The sequence below is a fragment of the Rhinopithecus roxellana genome, chromosome 5 (genome assembly GCF_007565055.1).
Source record: "Rhinopithecus roxellana isolate Shanxi Qingling chromosome 5, ASM756505v1, whole genome shotgun sequence".
In the NCBI taxonomy this organism is placed as follows: Eukaryota; Metazoa; Chordata; class Mammalia; order Primates; family Cercopithecidae; genus Rhinopithecus; species Rhinopithecus roxellana.
The window spans coordinates 83,473,332-83,493,132 of record NC_044553.1 but is presented as its reverse complement, the minus strand read 5'-3'; the positions used below and the strand labels follow the sequence as shown (position 1 = coordinate 83,493,132).

General features: G+C 40.2%; 1 protein-coding gene across 1 annotated transcript; it reads right to left on the bottom strand.

The window, feature by feature from the left end:
• Positions 1-513: 513 nt before the first annotated feature.
• Positions 514-19,786, bottom strand: ERH (ERH mRNA splicing and mitosis factor). Its single transcript, XM_010359737.2, has 4 exons — positions 19,385-19,786; positions 15,664-15,751; positions 7,716-7,836; positions 514-1,034 (listed from the first exon to the last, which is right to left on the bottom strand). The coding sequence occupies exons 1-4, from the start codon at positions 19,385-19,387 to the stop codon at positions 932-934; spliced, it is 315 nt and encodes a 104-aa protein (XP_010358039.1). The 5' UTR covers positions 19,388-19,786; the 3' UTR covers positions 514-931.
• Positions 19,787-19,801: the final 15 nt, after the last annotated feature.

Here is a 19,801-nt window from a genome sequence, read left to right as displayed (position 1 = left end):
TTGACATGATTGAAGTATACTCCAGCCTGGGTACGGAGTGAGACTGTCTCAAAAAAACAACAACAAAAAAAGAGACAAGACTATCTTATACTTTTTTGTGGTTTTTCCCTTGCCCTTACAGCTTCCCTACAGTAGTGGGTAACTAGTATCCAACTAAAGGCTCTGAAAAGGGCACAAAGACCTCCTAGAAAGAGTACTTGATTTGATTAACACTAAGAAGTTCATATGTCTGCTGTTGTTGCAGACAAGCTATATCACCAGAAAGTCATTTATAATGTTTGCGTCAATAGTAGGTACAAACCTTGGAGCTATAATTAAGATTCCTTTAATTATGCTGGAAAAGTGAGGTAAAAGTGTATTGGCTTCACATAAATCACAGCAAAATGTGTTGCACACTACTTAAACTTTCCTCAAATTCTTTGTGTAACAGCTATTGGTTTTTAAACTTACAATGAAAAAATGCTTTGCAAGAAAATTCAATGTTCAAAGACAAAAAAAAAAAGCACTCAGGGAGAAAATATAACTAAAGGACATTTATTTATTTTTACCAAGACTTTATCTTGAGGACATGGCTAAACTGCATTTCCACCCCCCACCCCATCTTGAAGAAGGGTTAGTACATGAATGTTATAAAGTAGATATGAACAGTTGAAGGACTGGAACCAACATTAACTGACGAAGAACAATTTTCATCTAAATCATCATAAAAATGTTTAAGTAAAAAAAAAAAAAGAAAAGAAAAGAAAAAAAGAGGGGGTAACGGGGGTTTCCGATTGAACAAGATCCTCACATTTCATCCAATACAGTCAATCTTGGCTAGAGTATAACAAAGTGGAAACAGGATTACTATGATACAAAACTTCCACTACAGCACGCTGTACACACCTGTGTTCCAAGCCCACCCCAACCCCCCCCAATGCTTCCAACACAATTATTTCCCAGCCTGTTGGGCCTGCCGACGAAGGAGCACGTAGATCTTCTCTTTAATCCAGTCTTTGTTATAAGGCTGGTATGTCTGGGTATCAGCTCGGTAACTGAGGAGAGAAAAAGAATAAGCAAAGTCACAGTGGTCAATCACTGTCAGGTGTTTAAATCCCCAAAGTATAACGGCCCAATGATGGCACAGATGTGCACATTTCCAAAAATGAACTTAATGAAAAGTTGAAGGAGCTACTTCCACAGCTGTTGAATTTTAAGTGACATGAACTTTGTATCACCTAGTACAATCTTATAGTGGAAAAAGAAAATATGACTTAGAACTTTTAAGCTAAACGCCCAATATGTTACATATCTACTTCTTCACAGAGTATGACCAGAAACCATGTGTTCTGTCTCCTACATAGTTTCTATTTTTATGGTTCTTTTAGTGATTAAAAAACAACAACAAAAAAATTGGCCAGGCACAGTGGCTCATGCCTGTAATCCCAGCACTTTGGGACGCTGAGACGGCTGGATCACTTGAGGTCAGAAGTTCAAGATCAGCCTGGCCAACACAGTAAAACCTTGTCTCTACTAAAATACAAAAATTAGCTGGGCATGGTGGCACGCGTCTGTAGTCCTGGCTACACGGGAGGCTGAGGCAAGAGAATTGCTTCAACTGGTGGAGGTTACAGTGAGCCGAGATCATGCCATTGCACTCCCACAAGTGAGACTCCATCTCAAAAAAACAAAAACAAAAACAAACAAAAAAACAAAAAACACTAGAACAAACTTTAGATTCACAAAGTTTATTCCGAGTTAACTAAAAAAACCTTTAAAAAACATGTACTGGCAACAAAGATTTCTTGCTGATTTCCCTCCCCCTGTAAAGCATTAAGGAAATCTTTTTTTTTTTTTTTTTTTTTTTGAGACGGAGTCTCGCTCTGTCTCCCAGGCTGGAGTGCAGTGGCCAGATCTCAGCTCACTACAAGCTCCGCCTCCCGGGTTTACGACATTCTCCTGCCTCAGCCTCCCGAGCAGCTGGGACCACAGGCGCCCGCCACCTCGCCCGGCTAGTTTTTTGTATTTTTTAGTAGAGACGGGGTTTCACCGTGTTAGCCCGGATGGTCTCGATCTCCTGACCTCGTGATCCACCCGTCTCGGCCTCCCAAAGTGCTGGGATTACAGGCTTGAGCCACCGCGCCCGGCCAAGGAAATCTTAAACCTATATTTTAGGATTTGCTTTTTAAAATAAATAATGCTAGAGGCCTATGGAGAATTATCAGAAGACATAGTAAGCTCCAAAATATCTCTAATCAGAAGGGTAAGGAGTACACAGACTGGCATTAGCAGTAAAACTCCAATGGGACTGTGAGTAGTATCTAGTAAGATGTCACAGAGTACTGGGTGTTGCTTTAAATTCTTACCTGAATTAACTCATTTTTACAACCCTGTAAGTAGGTACAATTATCCCTGCTCCCCGCCCACCTCCTTTTTTTTGAGACAGAGTCTCACTCTGTCATGTCACTCAGTCTGGAGGGCAGTGGTGCCATCTTGGCTCACTGCAACCTCTGCCACCTGGGTTTTCATGATTCTCCTGCCTCAGCCTCCTGAGTAGGTAAGACTACAGGCATGTGCCACCACGTCTGGCTAATTTTTTGTATTTTTAGTAGACGAGGTTTCACTATGTTGGCCAGGCTGGTCTTGAACTCCTGACCTCAAGTGATCCAGCCGCCTCGGCCTCCCAAAGTGCTAGGATTACAGACGTGAGCCACTGCACCTGGCCCCCTTTCTCATAAATGAGAAACCAAGGCTTTAAAAGTGAAGCAACTTATTCGCTAGGTAATGCTGGACTGGAGGTAGATTTTAAATACTCCTGACTCCAGAGTCCTCACTGTTAATCACTAAGTTAGAAACCTAAACTACAATTTTTGACAAAGGAAATAAATTCCAAAGTAGCAATGCTTTATACAATTAACATCATATTCTTCCTCTGAACAGTATGGTCACAATCTGGTTTATTAAAAATGTATAAGATTCTCATTTTTAAAAATGCTTAACCAAATTAAAAAATTATAAAATGTAATTTTTTCTGAAAACTCTGTCCATGCTCCTAATTAAATAAGCTCTAAGCTAGTCTACTGCAAAATGTGGCAGAAGAGACTATAATGTTTATATTAACACTGGAAAAGAACTTAAAAAGGAATAAAATTTCTCACAATTATCGTATCTGGGTGGGACAGGCTTTGTTTATACCATTCCCCCCCAACAAAAATCACTCTGGTTCGTGAACATTTAGGAATCCATCAACTTGCATGCAATTTTCCAACTCATCAAATAGTAGGCTGGGTGCCAGCGGCTCATGCCTGTAATCCCAGCACGTTGGGAGGCCAAAGCTGGCGGGTCACAATGTCAAGAGGTCAAGACCATCCTGGCCAACATTGTGAAACCCCATCTCTACTAAACAAAAATACAAAAATTAGCTGGGCATGGTGGCGTGCACCTGTAGTCCCAGCTATTCGGGAGGCTGAGGCAGGACAATGGCTTGAACCCGGGAGGCGGAGGTTGCAGTGAGCTAACATGGTACCACTGCACTCCAGCAAGACTCTTATCTCCAAAAAAAAAAAAAAGTAATAATGCCTTCTTTATGGAAAGCTGTGTGGTTGATGGCTGTGAACCGGTACTGGAAAATGAGACAATTAAATGTTAAATACTTTAATAAAATGCGTAGTCATTGGCACAGATGAATCTTTTAACCTATTGTTATGGTCAATGAATGTAAGTTTATATAGGAACAGAGGCTGCGGGTCTGGGCAGTGAAATCAGCAGCGTCTTCAGTGATACCAACTTCTCTTATTGATCAGGAATACCTCTCGTCATTATAATAACTGACGGTGAAAATGTTGTCTCTAAGCAAACAAGAAAATACTGCATCATCAAAAGGATATTATTTTCATCTTACAAAAAGCTCTTTTAAGAAACGTACGGATCAGAAAACTGAAAAATTTTGACTCTGACTTTAAGTATACAAAATACAAATTTTCCATGCCTACATTTTATTATTAATACATGGTCAGCTTGCTCTGGGTTTAGTCATGTTACAAAGTAGATTCTTATTTATTCCATTTCCACACAAACTGTTTAAAAAAAATTACTTAAAAAAAGTTCTATGTCACTGCCATGTAAATTTAATAAAAGCAATGAGCACACAACCATCTACAAACCAAAAATGGACCCAGTCTCTGGTCTGAGGAGTAACAGCCCAAATCTCAGTACCTTGATGAAACAGAGGAGAGGACGTGCTGTTACAGGATGTGCTGTGGCAGTGGGTGACCTCTTTGGAAACAATACCTGATTTCTCCTGAACATTCAAATAACAAAAAGGACATAACCAAAGTCACCTGGGAAAAATAGTTTTAAGTACTAAATTTGATTCTGAAAGTTTTTCAGAGGCCAAAAAGTTTTCAACATTAGAAACAAACATAAATAGTTACAGGTTTTCAAGCTATGATAATTTATGGTTTTTAACAGTCTCTCTGAAACTATTAAAAGTCATAAATTATCATTAACCTCTCTTCTATTATTTCTGGAATGACTGTAGGTGGGAAGAATTATCTAGGTAATAAAGCTTCCCCCCTATTTTGCTTTAATATAGCAAATACTGTATTAAAAATCAGTTCAGTGTGCTAGATATGGTTTCTAGTTTACATTTTAAAGTCTAATGCAGCCAGGCACAGTTGTTCATGCCTGTAATCTCACCCCTTGGGGAGGCTGAGGGAGCAGGATCACTTGAGCCCAGGAGTTTGAGACCAGCCTGGGTAACATAGCAAGACCTTGTCTCTAAATTTTTCTTTTTATAAAGTCTAGTACAAAGTTAGAAAACTTATATTCTGTCATTAATGACATACTTTTATGTTATTAACATGTTACTTATAACTGTTTTACTCTGTTCAATTTTCATACTGTTGAAAAAACCTGAACACCTTTTAAATCTCACTTGAAATTTATAATTTATCTCACTTGTAGAAATTAAAATTCATATCATTCTACTCCTGGCAAATTTAAAAAACATGCTTGTAATTAAAAATAAAACTCTATCCTGACTTCTTCGATCTAGTTGAAAAGGGAGTTGCGGGTCTAATAATGCTGTACTCAGCAAGCACTTGATCCTCACAACGAGTCTTGTGAACTAGATTTGTCTCAATTTCACAAATGAGCAAACTGAAGTTTAGCAATACCAAGTGGCCTTGTCAAAGGGAGCTAGCAAATGGTGGAGACAGGATTCAAACCCAGCTATGTCTAATTCTCCATTCCAGCTAGCTCTTAACCACAGCCTCCCAAGACGAGTAAAACATGATCCTTCGTTTCAAGTTTACTTCCCACTTACTGGGAGTAAGTACGACATCCCAAAAGCATCAGGATTAGATCGTGAATGTTTCAGTAAGGTTGTTTTATAAAACCATAACGACAACCATTAATTTTTAATCAATGCAGAATATAGCTCTGTAATATAAATAAGGGAAATAGAAAATTATCAATAATTTTAGAAAGCTATGCCTCAAACAACATCATGAATGACGTGCATTTATATAATCAATATTTACTCAGCCCTAATTATGTACCAGAGATGCAGCAGTGAACAAAAACAAAGCAACTTGTTCTTAAATTCTATCAATTAATATACACATTATTGGTAATTTCATATCCAGTGGATGGTTCTGTCAACACCTAGGCCTCCCAATTCCATGAACTCTTTTCCTCTAATGATCTCATCTCCTACCCTCTCTTGGCCAGATACCTAGACCTTGTCATTACTAACAACTTCAATTTCCTAATTTCAAGCATGTCATTCTCTGACCACCACTTCCTAACACTCTAATGTGAGCAATCCTTGATCCAGTGGGACCTAAAATTAACTTATCTACCTCTGTTTCCAGCACCTGCTCCTACACACCCAATTAAAGCTCATGGTCACTCAGTTCTTGCTGTTATCCTCATATATGCCCTCAACCTTTAGCAACATCTTTACTCTCTACCTACTCCTCACCTGTAACCATCCAGGTGAAAGAGACTAGGATAAAGTCCCATGATCACAATGACTGATTCCACTTTAAATCATTATCAGATAGGTACGTTGGAGGACACTTAATACATCCCTGAATTAACTGCAGTTTGCTACTTCTTTCACCTTCCTAGCTTATTTCTTACTTTTCCACAAACCTGTAACAACTGTTTCAAATGGTGTCCTTGCTCCCTATCTTTCTGAGATAACTGAAGCATACAGAAGATAATGCCCCCCAGCTCCCAAATTTGCCTGTCCTCCCTTTTTCACGAATGAACTGTCCAAGAGCCAATCTGAGCTATCAGTTTCTCCTTCTCTAGTAGATCATCCCATCAGCCTGCAAACTTACCATTACTTTTCCCACCTTAAAAAAACCAATTTCCTTCTCCAGCTACAACCCTATTTTTCTGTTCTTTCAAGCAAAATTCTTTAAAAAAAAAAAAAAAGCAAGCCTGTAATAGCCACCTATAAATCCTCTCTTTTCATTCCCTTCCATACACTGAAATCTGTAAGCATTTTTACTCCCGGCACTTTACCACAACTGTTTTGGAAGTCATCAAAGACTTCCACAGTGTGAAATCCAGAGGTCAATTAAATTCTCAGTCCTTACTTATCTGACCTATCGATGACATGATACGCTTCTGCATTGGCTTCCAGGATATCATTGCTCCCTACCCCTCCAATCTCCTAAGACTCTCTCTCTCACTCATTCCTCTGCAGCCTCAAAGGCTTCCTTAATGACTTCAAACATGCCAGGCACCTGTACTTCAGGACTTCTACACAAGCTGTCCACCATCCCCTCTGTCTGGTATGTTTTTCTTATAGATGCCTGCATGGCTTAAAGTACCATGCAACATTCATTTGAATGTTCTGAGTGACCAAAGCGAAATGGCTACAACTGGAACACAATGAAGAAGTACAGAAAACAAAACTCAAACATTCCAAGGAAATGCATGTTTTGGAACCTTTTGGGGAGACAGCATGGTGTAGCCACATTCCAGGATTGGCTCCAGTGGTGATCCAGGAAGTGCCTATGAGTAAGACTTGTATATTTCTCATCACTGCTCTTTCAACTTCTAGCACAGCACCTGGCATGTAATAAGTATTCAAGTATCTGATGATTGAGTATTGTATCATAAGGTGCTAGTTAAATGAGCTGTATTTACACTCAATTTCTGTTCACTAATGTAAAAAAGATTAGGTAAGTCTATAGTAATACTTTATGCTACTTGTTAGCAGTTGTCAGAAGCAGATTATCAATACAAACTATAACAAATATGCTAAAAAATCTCATTATTACATACCAAAAAATATATATTTACACAGGGTAGGATTGAAATTAAATTCAATTTCAGCCCTACACATATTTAAGTTTTTGAAATGTCATGAAAAAAAGATAATCTTAGTTTTAATCCAAAACCAATGGCTTTAGGACAAAGACTGTAAAGGAAAAAAAAATTAGGTATAAGGAACAAAGAACAGGGACATGGAACTTCTTAATTAGGATCCTTACTGGATACTAACTACATCAATTAGCAAAATTCTTTTTTTCTGTGCCTTTGGCTTTATGTTGCCAATCTCTTATTTCTGTAAAAGAAATATTAATTACTATATACTATGCAAATGCAAAGATCAGTGTCAGGCACATAGTTATCTCCCAATATCATAAATCACCTCAAAGAGACAGAAAAACAATAGAAAATACAAGATAACAGACATGTTGGCTAATACTTACACCAGGCAGCTGAGGTCTGCCAGATCATCGATGAAATCAAACAACTGACTGATGTCATATGTGATAGAGGGACTGTTGGGATTCATTCTTTTCAGATGTTCTTCATACATTTTACAAACACCTAAGAAAGGATAGGAAAAAAAGCAAAATCTTAAATCGTATACACTTCTAGATATGAGCAGTGCTATATGTTGATATTATATTTACTTTAATAAAGTTGGGCTGGGGAAAAGATGATCGACTGATGGCTTTTGATTACTGCCACTAGCAAATACTTTTTTATTTTATAAATTCACCAGGTCAAGTGCGGCGGCCTCACAGTTTAAGACCAGCCTGCCTGGGCAACATAGGGAGACCTCATCTCTACAAAAATTAAAAAATTAGCCAGGCGTGATGGCATGTGCCTGTGGTCCCAGCTACTTGGGAAGCTGAGGTGGGAGAATCACTTGGCTGCAGTGAGCCATGATTGCATCACTGCACTCCAGGCTGGGCACCCTGAGAAATTCACCACAATGTTGGTGTAACTATTTTATGTCTTCATAGTAAAATGATTACTTCAAACCATTGGAGCTAAGGGACTTTCAAGACTTGCCATCTGATGGCTCAAACAAATATCACTGTGGGTCTTAACAGGTTTTCCAGTAATTCTTCCCAAAGCCACAGAGCAAAAAGATCAAAAATAAAAAAGAAATAAAAAAAAATTAAAACTTAAAAATTGGCAACAAGGAAAGAGATTATCCTAACGTGTATTTAAGATCCTGGACTACGGATTCACACAGACTTGAGTTCCAGCTCTGCCCTTGTCAAACTGAGGACAAACAACTCCATTCCCTGAACCACACCTGTCAGAGTTAAGAGTGCCTCTTCATAGAATTGTGAGTTTATTTGAAATAATACATATAAAGCATTAGCACATGAACAAGGATGTAAGTACTGAAATATAAAAAAGATAATAAGCAAAATCATTAATAACAAGCCCACATCACTAATTATAATTAGCTACAGAGTACATTATCTATTTAGTTTTTAATCAATGATACTCTCCTTTCTTTTCTTTTTTAGAGTTTTGCTCTTGTTGCCCAGGCTGGAGTGCAATGATGCGATCTTGGCTCACTGCAACCTCTGCCTCCTGGGATCAAGTGATTCTCCTGCCTCAGTCCCTCAAGTAGCTGGGATTACAGGCACCTGCCACCACACCCAGCTAATTTTTTGTATTTTTAGTAGAGATGCAGTTTCACCATGTTGGCCAGGCTAGTCTTGAACTCCTGACCTCAGGTGATCAGCCCACCTCAGCCTCCCAAGGGGCTGGGATTACAGGCGTGAGCCATCGCGCCTGGCCTGATACTCTCCTTTCTTATTCCCACAAAAGGAGAATATACCTTTTCAGTCTACTCCCACTGTCAACTATTTTAAGACTATTATGATGAATGGATAAGTGACATAAATGCTAGTTATCTAGAAAAAATATGTCCTATACTGTATACATAAGTCTTGTATTAGCTCCAAATTAACTTTATAAATTTCCTAGTAAAAATACTATTCAACCACAGAACTACCAAACCACTATCTTAGGGTTTTTGATTGCTACTGGCATACTACATTGTGATGGCACAGAATATCACCCGAGTTACTGAACGGAAAGAAAACAAAAACTAGGAAAATAAATTCATATATCTTAAAAAGGTATTGACCCACAGTTACCATACTTTTTTTTTTTTGAGATGGAGTTTTCACTCTTGTTACCCAGGCCAGAGTGCAATGAAGCAATCTTGGCTCACTGCAACCTCCGCCTCCTAGGTTCAAGCGATTCTCTTGCCTCAGCCTCAACCTCCAGAGTAGCTGGGATTACAGATATACGCCACCAAGCCCGGCTAATTTTTGTATTTTTAGTAGAGATGGGGTTTCACCATGTTGGCCAGGCTGGTCTCAAACTGCTGAGCTCAGGTGATCCACCCGGGTTGGCCTCCCAAAGTGCTGGGATTACAGGCATGAGCCACCATGCCCAGCCTCCATTATACTTCATGGTAAAAGACGGGATGCTTTTCTGCTAAGATTAGGAAGAATACCAGAATATTTACTGTTGCTACTTATATTCAACATTGTACTAGAAGTTCTAGCCAGGGCAATTAGGCAAGAAAAAGAGATTACAGGCCTTCAGATCGGAAAGAAAGAAATACAGCTATCATTATTTGCAGATGACATTATCTTGTAGATAGAAAATCCTAAGGAAACAATAAAAATCTATTAGAACTAATAAATGAGTACAGCAAAGTTGCAGGATATACGATGAGTATATGAAAATAAATTCTATTTCTATGGCTTAACAAATCTGAAAATAACATTAAGAAAACTCCATTTATAACAGCATAAAAAAGAATAAAACTCTTAGAAATAAGCCTAACAAAAGAAGTACAAAACGTGTACACTCTACACTATAAAATGTCATGGAAAGACTTTTTTTCCCCTTGAGACAATGTCTTATTCTGTTGCCCAGGCTGGAGTGCAGTGGCCCAATTACACAGCTCACTGCAGCCTTAACCTCTCAAGTTCGTGATCCTCCCAAGGATCTGGGACTACAGGTACGCACCACCATGCCAAGCTAATTTTTGTACTTTTCGGAGAGCAGGGGCTTCATCATGTTGCCCAGGCTAGTCTCAAACTCCTGGGCTCAAGCAATCCGCTCACCTTGTCCTCCCAAAGTCTTGGGATGACAGGTATGAGCCACCATACCATGCTTAATAAGCGGAAAGACATTCCACGTTCATGAGTTGGAAGACCTGATGGCAATACTCCACCAAATGATCTACAGATTCGATACAATTCCTGTAAAAATCCAAGCTGCTTTTGCAGAAGGCAACAATCTAATCCTAAATTTGACACAGAAATGCAGGAGACCCAAGATAGCCAAAATAATCTTGAAAAAGAACAACAATGGAGGATTCAAACTTCCCGATATCAAAACTTACTATGAAACTACTGCAATCAAGACAATATGGTATTAGCATGAGGATAGGTATCTAGATCAATGGAACAGAAATGAGAGCCCAGAAACAAACCCTCACATTTATGGTCAACCGCTTTTTGACTAGCATGCCAAAACAATTCAACAAAGAACAGTCTTTTCAACAAATGACGCTCAGACAAGTGGACAGTCACATGTGAAAGAATGAACTTGGACACATCCCTACAACATACCAGAGACTTAAAAGTAGGAGCCCAAACTATAAGACCCATAGAAAAAAATAAAGGCATTAATATTTGTGACCTTGGATAAAGCAATGGTTTCTTAGATATGACACCAAAAGCACAACAAAAAGAAAAATATGTAAGTTAAAGTTTATAAAAATAAAGAACTTTTGGCTCCAAAAGACACTATTAGGAAAGTGAGAAGACACTGCAAACTGGGAGAAAACCTTTATAAAACATCTATCTGATAAAGGACTAGTGTCCAAAAATATACAAAGAACTCCTAAAATTCAACCATAATCAATGAAAAATGGGCAGAAGATGTGGATACCTCAATAAAGATGTAGACAGCAAATAAGCATATGAAAAGATGACATTATATGTCATTAGGGAATTGCAAATTAAAACAATAAGATACCTTAGAATGGCTAAAATCTAAAACACTGACAACACCAAATGCTGGTAAGGATGTGGAACAGAAACTCATTCACTGCTAGTGGGAATGCAAAAGGGTACTGCCATGTCTGAAGACAGTTTGGCAGTTTCTTACAAAGCTAAACATACTTGTACCACATAATCTAGCAATCACTCTCCTACGTATTTACCCAAATGAGCTGAAAACTTAGGTCTACACAAAAACCTACACATAAATGTTTATAGCAGCTTTATTCATAATTGCCAAAAAATAGAAGCAAACAAGATGTTCTTCAATAAGTGAATGGATAACCAAACTGTGGTACATTCATTCAAGGGAATATTATTCAGCAATAAAAAGAAATGAGCTATACAGCCACACACACACAAAAAGTAAGAACCATAAAAGCATATTGCTAGGTCAGCCAGGCGTGGGGGCTCAAGCCTGTGATCCCCAGACTTCGGGAGGCCAAGATGGACGGATCACTTGAGGTCAGGAGATTGAGACCAGCCTGGCCAAACAGTAAAACCCGTCTCTACTAAAAATACAAAAAAAAGGCTGGGCGCGGTGGCTCAAGCCTGTAATCCCAGCACTTTGGGAGGCCGAGACGGGCGGATCACGAGGTCAGGAGATCGAGACCATCCTGGCTAACACGGTGAAACCCCGTCTCTACTAAAAAATACAAAAAACTAGCCGGGCGAGGTGGCGGGCGCCTGTAGTCCCAGCTACTCAGGAGGCTGAGGCAGGAGAATGGCGTAAACCCGGGAGGCGGAGCTTGCAGTGAGCTGAGATCTGGCCACTGCACTTCAGCCCGGGCGACATAGCGAGACTCCGTCTCAAAAAATAAAAAAAATAAAAAAAAAAGAAATACAAAAAAAGGTAGCCAGGCATGGTGGTGCAGGCCTGTAATCCCAGCTATTTGGGTGGCTGAGGCAGGAGAATCGCTTGAACCAGGGAGGCAGAGGTTGCAGTGAGCTGAGATTGCGTCACAGCACCCCAGCCTGGGTGACAGAGTTTAAAAAAAAAAAAAAAAAAAAGCATATTGCTAGGTCAAAGCAGCCAATCTGAAAAAGCTTCATACTCCACTAACTCCAACATGACATTCCAGAAAAGGCAAAACTACAGAGATGGTAAAAAGATCAGGGGTTTGGGGGTGGTGGCAAGGAAGGAGGTATAGGTAGGGCAATGGGGATTTTTGGGAGTGAAACTACTCTGTATGATACAGTAAAGGTAGATACATGTAATTATACATGTCAAAACCCACAGAATGTTCAACACATACAGTAAACCCTAACATAAACTGTGAACTTTAGTTAATAATCATCCATCAATATTAATTCATCAATCGCAACAAGTGTAATCAGACTAATAGAAAATGCACGAATAGGGGAAACTAAGAAGGGCAGGAAAGAAGGCGTATGCTGGAGCTCTATACTTTCCAAACAATTTTCCCATAAACCTAAAACTGCTCTAAAAACATGGTCTTAAATAAAGTATTTAACTGCTCTTAAAAAATAGTGAGAGGGGAGGAGAAAAAAGCTCCGATCCACAGAGGTTTTTTTCTACCAAAAAAAAAAAAAAAAAAAAAGAATAATAAAATTACCATTTGGCAACCACACCATGTGAAAACTTATTTAATAATTATTTTAACTTTTTTGTTTTAGCTTTTTAAATGGGAAATAAATCACCATTTTTAATTTTTAGAAAAAGAAAAAGAGCTACCAAGTCATGAAAAGACATGGAGGAAACTTAAATGCACACTAAGTCAAAAAAGCCAGTAAGAAAAAGCCACACACGATAATGATTCCAACTATATGACATTCTGGAAAAGGCAAAACTATGGAGACAGTGAGAAGAACAATGGTTCCCAGAGGTTGAGGGTGGGGTAGGAAGGGATGAATAGGTAGAACACAAGAAATGTTTAGGGCAGGGCAGTGAAACTATTCTGAGTGATGCTGTAATGGCGGACAAACGACATTGCGCATTTGGGAAAATCCACAGAAATGTAGGATATAAAGAATGAAACCTAGTATAAACTACGAACTTTACTTAGTGATAACGTATCAGTAATGAATACTGGTTCATCACTGTTACAAATGTACCATACCACAGAGATTCGTTAAAAATAGGGGAAATCGTGTAGGGGTGAAGAAAGAGAGTAATATGGGAAAACTGGAGTTTCTGTTCAATTTTTCTACAACCCTGAAACTGCCCTGAGAAATAAAGTACATTAAATTTTTTTTAAGTTAGACTTTCCTAAAATCAGCAAAAGTTAATAAAGAGTATTGCAGAATCAAAGACCAAACATGGTAATACAGGTTAGGAAACAATTTGCTAAGAGAGTTTGCATACAAAATCTACATCAATAGCAGGCAGAAATGTCAGTAGAGAAATGGATCTGAAAAGAGATGAAGAAAAAATGCCATGTTCTTCTTTAAGAATTAGAGTAGACAGCCGGGAGTGGTGGCTCACGCCTGTAATCCCAACACTTTGGGAGGCTGAGGTGGGTGGATCACTTGAGGTCAGGAGTTCGGAACCAGCCTGGTCAACATGGTGAAACCCTGTCTTTACTAAAAATACAAAAATTAGCTGGGTGTGGTGGCACACACCTGTAGTCCCAGCTACTCAGGAGGCTGAGGAAGGAGAATCATTTGAACCCAGGAGGCAGAAGTTGCAATGAGCTGAGACTGCACCACTGCACTCCAGCCTGGGTGACACAATGAGACTGTCTGAAAAAACAAAAAGAAACAAAGATACCTTCACTCATATGTTTACTGCAGTACTACACACAACAGCAAAGTCATGGAATCACCTAAGTGTCCATCAATGGATGACTAGATAAAGGAAACGTGGTGTATGAATATGCATACATATACATACCATGGATTACTACTCAGCTATTAAAAAAATAAAACCATGTCTTTGTAACAACATGGATGGAACTGGAGGTCATTATCTCAAGTGAAGTAACTCAGAAAGTCAAACATATAACGTTCTCTTATTAGTGGAGGCTAAATAATGTGTGCACATGGACAGACAGAGTGGAATAACTGACACTGGAGACTACAAAAGGTGGAAGAAAGGTGAGGGATGAAAAATCACTACTGCGTACAATGTACACCAGGTGATGGTTACACTAAAAGCCCAGACTTGGTTGGACGCGGTGGCTCACGCTTGTAATCCCAGAACTTTGGGTGGCTAAGGCAGGAGAACTGCTTGAGGCTAGAAGTCTGAGACCAACATGTACAACACAGTGACCCCATCTCCATAAAAAAAAGAAACAAAAAATTAGCCAGGTGTGGCAGCAGGTGCCTGTAGTCCCAGCTATTTGGGAGGCTGAGGCAGGAGGACTGCTTGAGCCCAAGAAACTGAGGCTGCAGTAAGCCATGATCACCACTGCACCCCAGCCTGGGTGACAAAGCAAGACCCTGTCTCTTAAGGAAAAAAAAAAAAAAGGCCCAGATTTTACTCCTACGCAATATATCTATATAAGACTGCACTTGTATCCCTTAAATCTATTAAAACAACCTATTAAAAACAGACACGCAAGTCTACAGTGCTTGAGTTTAACCAGAATATATAAGGGATACCTGTAAAGTATTTCCATACTATAACAAAATAACATGTGACAAATAATAACAGAATATTTATAAAACAACAAGTGGCTCTGGAAAGTCATTCATTATATACATTAGTTTAAAAAAACAAAACAAACACCCAATACTTGCAGCAAGGAGGATAGTACATACATAATTAATATTTAAAATGTTCAACAGGCCAAGACTGGTGGATCACTTGAGGTCAGGAGTTTGAGACCAGCCGGGCCAACATGGTGAAACCCCGTCTCTACTAAATACATAAAAAATTAGCTGGCTGTGGTGGCCCATGCCTGTAGTCCCAGCAACTAGGGAGGCTGAGGCACAAGAATCTCTTGAACCTGGGGGGCGGAGGTTGCATGAGCCGAGATCACATTACTGCACTCCAGTCTGGGTGACAGAGCAAGACTGTCTCAAATGATAAATAAACAAACAAACAAATAAATAGGATGTTCACTAATTATAGTCCATCCTAAATATCTGCTTTCCCGCCTAAAATTAGCAATTCAAGAAGTTTGGAGGGTTGGAAGTGATAAAGGTAGGGCCTGGGGTGAATGGACTATTAAAAAAAAAAAAAGAAATTTGGAGGGGGAAAACCCAGTTCCTAAATGAGACATTTTTCTACCTCTTGATTAAAAGACAGGGCCTGGGGTGGATGGATTATTAAAAAGAAAAAAAAAGAAATTTGGTGGGGGAAAACCCAGTTCCTAAATGAGACATTTTTCTACTCCTTGATTAGTGTTAAACTCACCTTCCATGCATTCATTCACAGATTCGTAGTCAGCATAAGTTCTCCCTTCTGGCCTCTTAGTAGGCTGTACCAGCAAAATGGTGTGAGACTGCAGGGGGAAAACATGATTTCAATATGAGTTTCTATTTGAGAAATTCATAGTATGATTTTAAAAATCCCCATTTGTAATGCAATAATGATTGCTAGTTATTAAAATGTAATGAGAGGCCAGGCATGGCATTCCCATGCCTGTAATCCTCATCCTCTGGGAGGCTGAGGTGGGAAAATCACTTGAGGCCAGAAGCCTGAGACTAGCCTGGGCAACATAGCAAGACCCTGTCTCTAAAAAAAAAAAAAAAAAATTTCCTGGGTGCACGCTTGTAGTCCCAGCACTTTGGAAGTCTAAGGCAGGAGGATTCCTTGAGCCCAGGAGGCTGAGACTGCAATGCACCATGATCACACCATTGCATCAAAGAGTGAGACCCTATCTCTAAAAAAAAAAAAGTAATTAGGATACTTTTCCCACAAAAATATTTATGTCTTAGTCCAAGTGTAGGATCTAGCTGGATTCACAACTCTGCTGTAAGGTCTCCCTAAGTCTCCCAGTCCTACTGTTTATTTACTGCCTACAAGTTATCAGTATAAGCTACCTTGCCTTCCTTTCTTTTGTATCTTTTCTTCCCAACTAAATTATAAACCTGCTTAGGTTTTCTGTCTCCAGTGGTCACTTTCCATCTTTAATGCTCTTAAGTCATTAATAAAAACTCAGATGGGCTGATGAAAGGAAACAAAAGGGGAAATAGTAAAATAATTACAAGCATGGTTTCAATTTAAGTTTTTTTTTCCAACCTTAGCATAAGAACAAAGTCACATTTTATCCAGGGGTTAGACTTAACATTAAAGCAGTAGATAAACTAGCAATATAAACACATTGTAAGAATTACCCTTAAAAATCCATTAAACTGGCCGGGCGCAGTGGCTCAAGCCTATAATCCCAGCACTCTGGGAGGCTGAGACGGGTGGATCACGAGGTCAGGAGATCGAGACCATCCTGGCCTACACGGTGAAACTCCGTCTCTACTAAAAAAAAATACAAAAAACTAGCCAGGCGAGATGGCAGTCGCCTGTAGTCCCAGCTACTCGGGAGGCTGAGGCAGGAGAATGGCGTAAACCCGGGAGGCGGAGCTTGCAGTGAGCCGAGATCGCGCCACTGCACTCCAGCCTGGGCGACAGAGCGAGACTCTGTCTCAAAAAAAAAAAAAAAAAAAAAAAAATCCATTAAACTATTCACCTGGTAGATGACTTGCGTTACTGGGCTTTCTCATACCAAAACCACGTATTAGAATCACACAGAATGTTAGGTTATCACACTACAAGAAATGTGAAATATGCCAGAAAAATAGCAGACTTGTCTTCCACTTCATGCTCACTGGGGAACATGTTTTTGTTAGCGTTCAGTCACTAACAAGTCAATCTCAGTGTTTCTCAACCTGGGCTCTATTACATTTTGAGCTGGCTGATTCTTTGTTACAAATGTCCCTTAGGGAGCAAAAAATCTCATCCAGCTGAGAATTCACTGGTCTATTGTAAATATAACCCATCCAATTTTTTGCTACCCGTGTAAGGTTGATTAATTAAATGCAAGTATGATGCAACTCCACTGTAAACCCAGTCCCAAATCAAACTATTCACTTTTTTCCTTCTCTTCTGCTGTACTAGTATTTTTCAGCCAAAAACCAGCAAACAAAAATTTCCTAACAGGAACCCTAAACTGTTTTGGAATGAACTTAATTTTTTTTTTTTTTTTTTGAGACAGAGTTTTGTTCTTGTTGCCCAGGTTGGAGTGCAATGGCGCGATCTGAGCTCACCACAACCTCCGCTTCCCAGGTTCAAGAGAATCTTCAGCTTCAGCCTCCCAAGTAGCTGGGATTACAGGCATTTGCCACCACGCTCGCTACTTTTGTCTTTTTAGTAGAGACGGGATTTCTCCATGTTGGTCAAGCTGGTCTCGAACTCCTGACCTCAGGTGATCTGCCCGCCTCGGCCTCCCAAAGTGCTGGGATTACAGGCGTGAGCCACTGCGCCCGGCCCAAATGATCAGAATTTTTAAACATCATATTGGAACTGAAATAGCTGAATAAACAATGGAAAAACAGTACATTTAACATGACATGCAAAACAAAGGGTTATCATACTCTTCTCTCTCCATCAAGAATTAAATCACTTTGACTAAAAGTTTGAGAAGGTGTGAGATAAAAACGGAACTTGGTGACAAGAGACGAAGGATTAACTCTCACCTATAATAACCTGAACAGTCAAAGCCTTTGTTAAATCGATTTAAAAGCCACAGAAAGCATTAGATTATTTGTTACACAGAAGTCTTTGTAAGCTAGCTACTCAAAAAGTTTCAATGAGTCATTTGTTAAGAAAAAATAATTTTGTAGAAACCACGTACATTCTTGCAACAGAGCTTGCCCTATACACTAGCTATCTCAACTGCTACTATAATTGTATTCCAATTCTAATGCAAATTAAAGGACTAATTTGAAAGCCTAACAATGGAAAAAGCTATACAGCATTCTGCTTTTTATATCTAGTCTTAAAATGAACACTGGGCAAAGTTTACTATTTTCAATACTTACTGCCCAAAAAACAAGGATTAAAAACCACTAAGAACATAACATGATACATTTTTAAAATGTGGTCATTTTTAAATGGCATTGCTTTTCTGCTCAAATTCTTTACAGATTATACCACCTCTCAAGCCAGTTTTGGTCACTTTCTTCGAATTGGAGCTTACTGATCATCCCCGTTGGATTCTAATAGAGCTGGTCTCTGAGCTGAGCCTACTTTTCAGCCTCCAGCCCCAAGAGGATATAAACACAGGTAAGAACAGGATCGAGGGCTGAGGGACGCGCCACATGCATACCCAGAGGTCTCAGAAATAGAAAAAAAAAAAAAAAAAAAAAGGCAGAGCACAGGAAAACGAAAGCTGAGAAAATACACTACAAAGTAAATACGACCTCTCCTGGCCCACATGCTGGGTATAGTAAGCAGCATGTGTTAGCTTCGAGAAAAGGTTCCACAACCCTGGCCCATTGTTCCTACAGCAGGCTAGAGCATTTGGAGGGAAAAAGCACCATCCCCGGCCGGGCCCGGTGGCTCACGCCTGTAATCTCAGCACTTTGGGAGGCCCAGGCGGGTAGATTGCTTGAGGTCAGGAGTTCGAGACCAGCCTGGCCAACATGATGAAATCCCGTCTCTACTAAAATACAAAAATTAGCCGGGCGAGGTGGTGGGCGCCTGTAATTCCAGCTAGGGAAGCTGAGGCAGGAGAATTGCTTGAACCCAGGAGGCGGAGGTTGTAGTGAGCCGAGTTCAACCACTGCACTCCAGCCTGGGCGATACAATGAGACTGTCTCAAAAAACAAACAAAAAAAAACACCATCCCTATGACTCCCTCTACCGAGTAACAATCGGGAGAGAGCTCATCCTCAGGTCCAAGGCACGCCTGACCCGAGCGAGCAGCCGGGCGCGCGACCGCAGGGCGGACCGGGGCTTCGGGGCCTAGAGTCAGGCCTGGCGTCTCTGCGGCGGGAAGAAGGATCCATCCACCAACTGGAGTGGCGGGGAGTATCACGCCGCGCTGTACGGGGCTCGTGGGGAGAGGAAAATGTATGGGGCTGGGGTCGCTCTGGAGGCCGGGGACTCGGACTCGGGTAGCCGCGGAGGCCTTTCTCACCATCGCGCCAAACTCTCCTCGCTGCAGCAGCTGCCGACACCGCCGCCGTTACACGAGCTTAGCCACAACGCCGCTAACAGCCAATCCCCGCGAGAGGAGCCGCCGGAAGTCGTCGAAAGTGCAACGCAAAAGAGCCTTTTGGATCATAGAGGCACAGTCACTTCCGGCAGCTAGAGCAGATACTGACTCTCTTTCGGCCATCTTCGATAAAGGCAAAAAGGTAAGTAAGGGAAAGTTTCCGAGCTTTAGGAAGAAGTTTTTTTCTTTCAAGACGCTGTCTTCCGTACTTTCGTTATTAAACATACGGCTCAAGTGATCACCGGTGTAGACAGTGACATCTGACATCTTTAATTAGCCCTACTCAAAAATGGCGGCAACGTAAGTATCGCGGGCCAGAGGTCGGTTGTAACCCGGAAG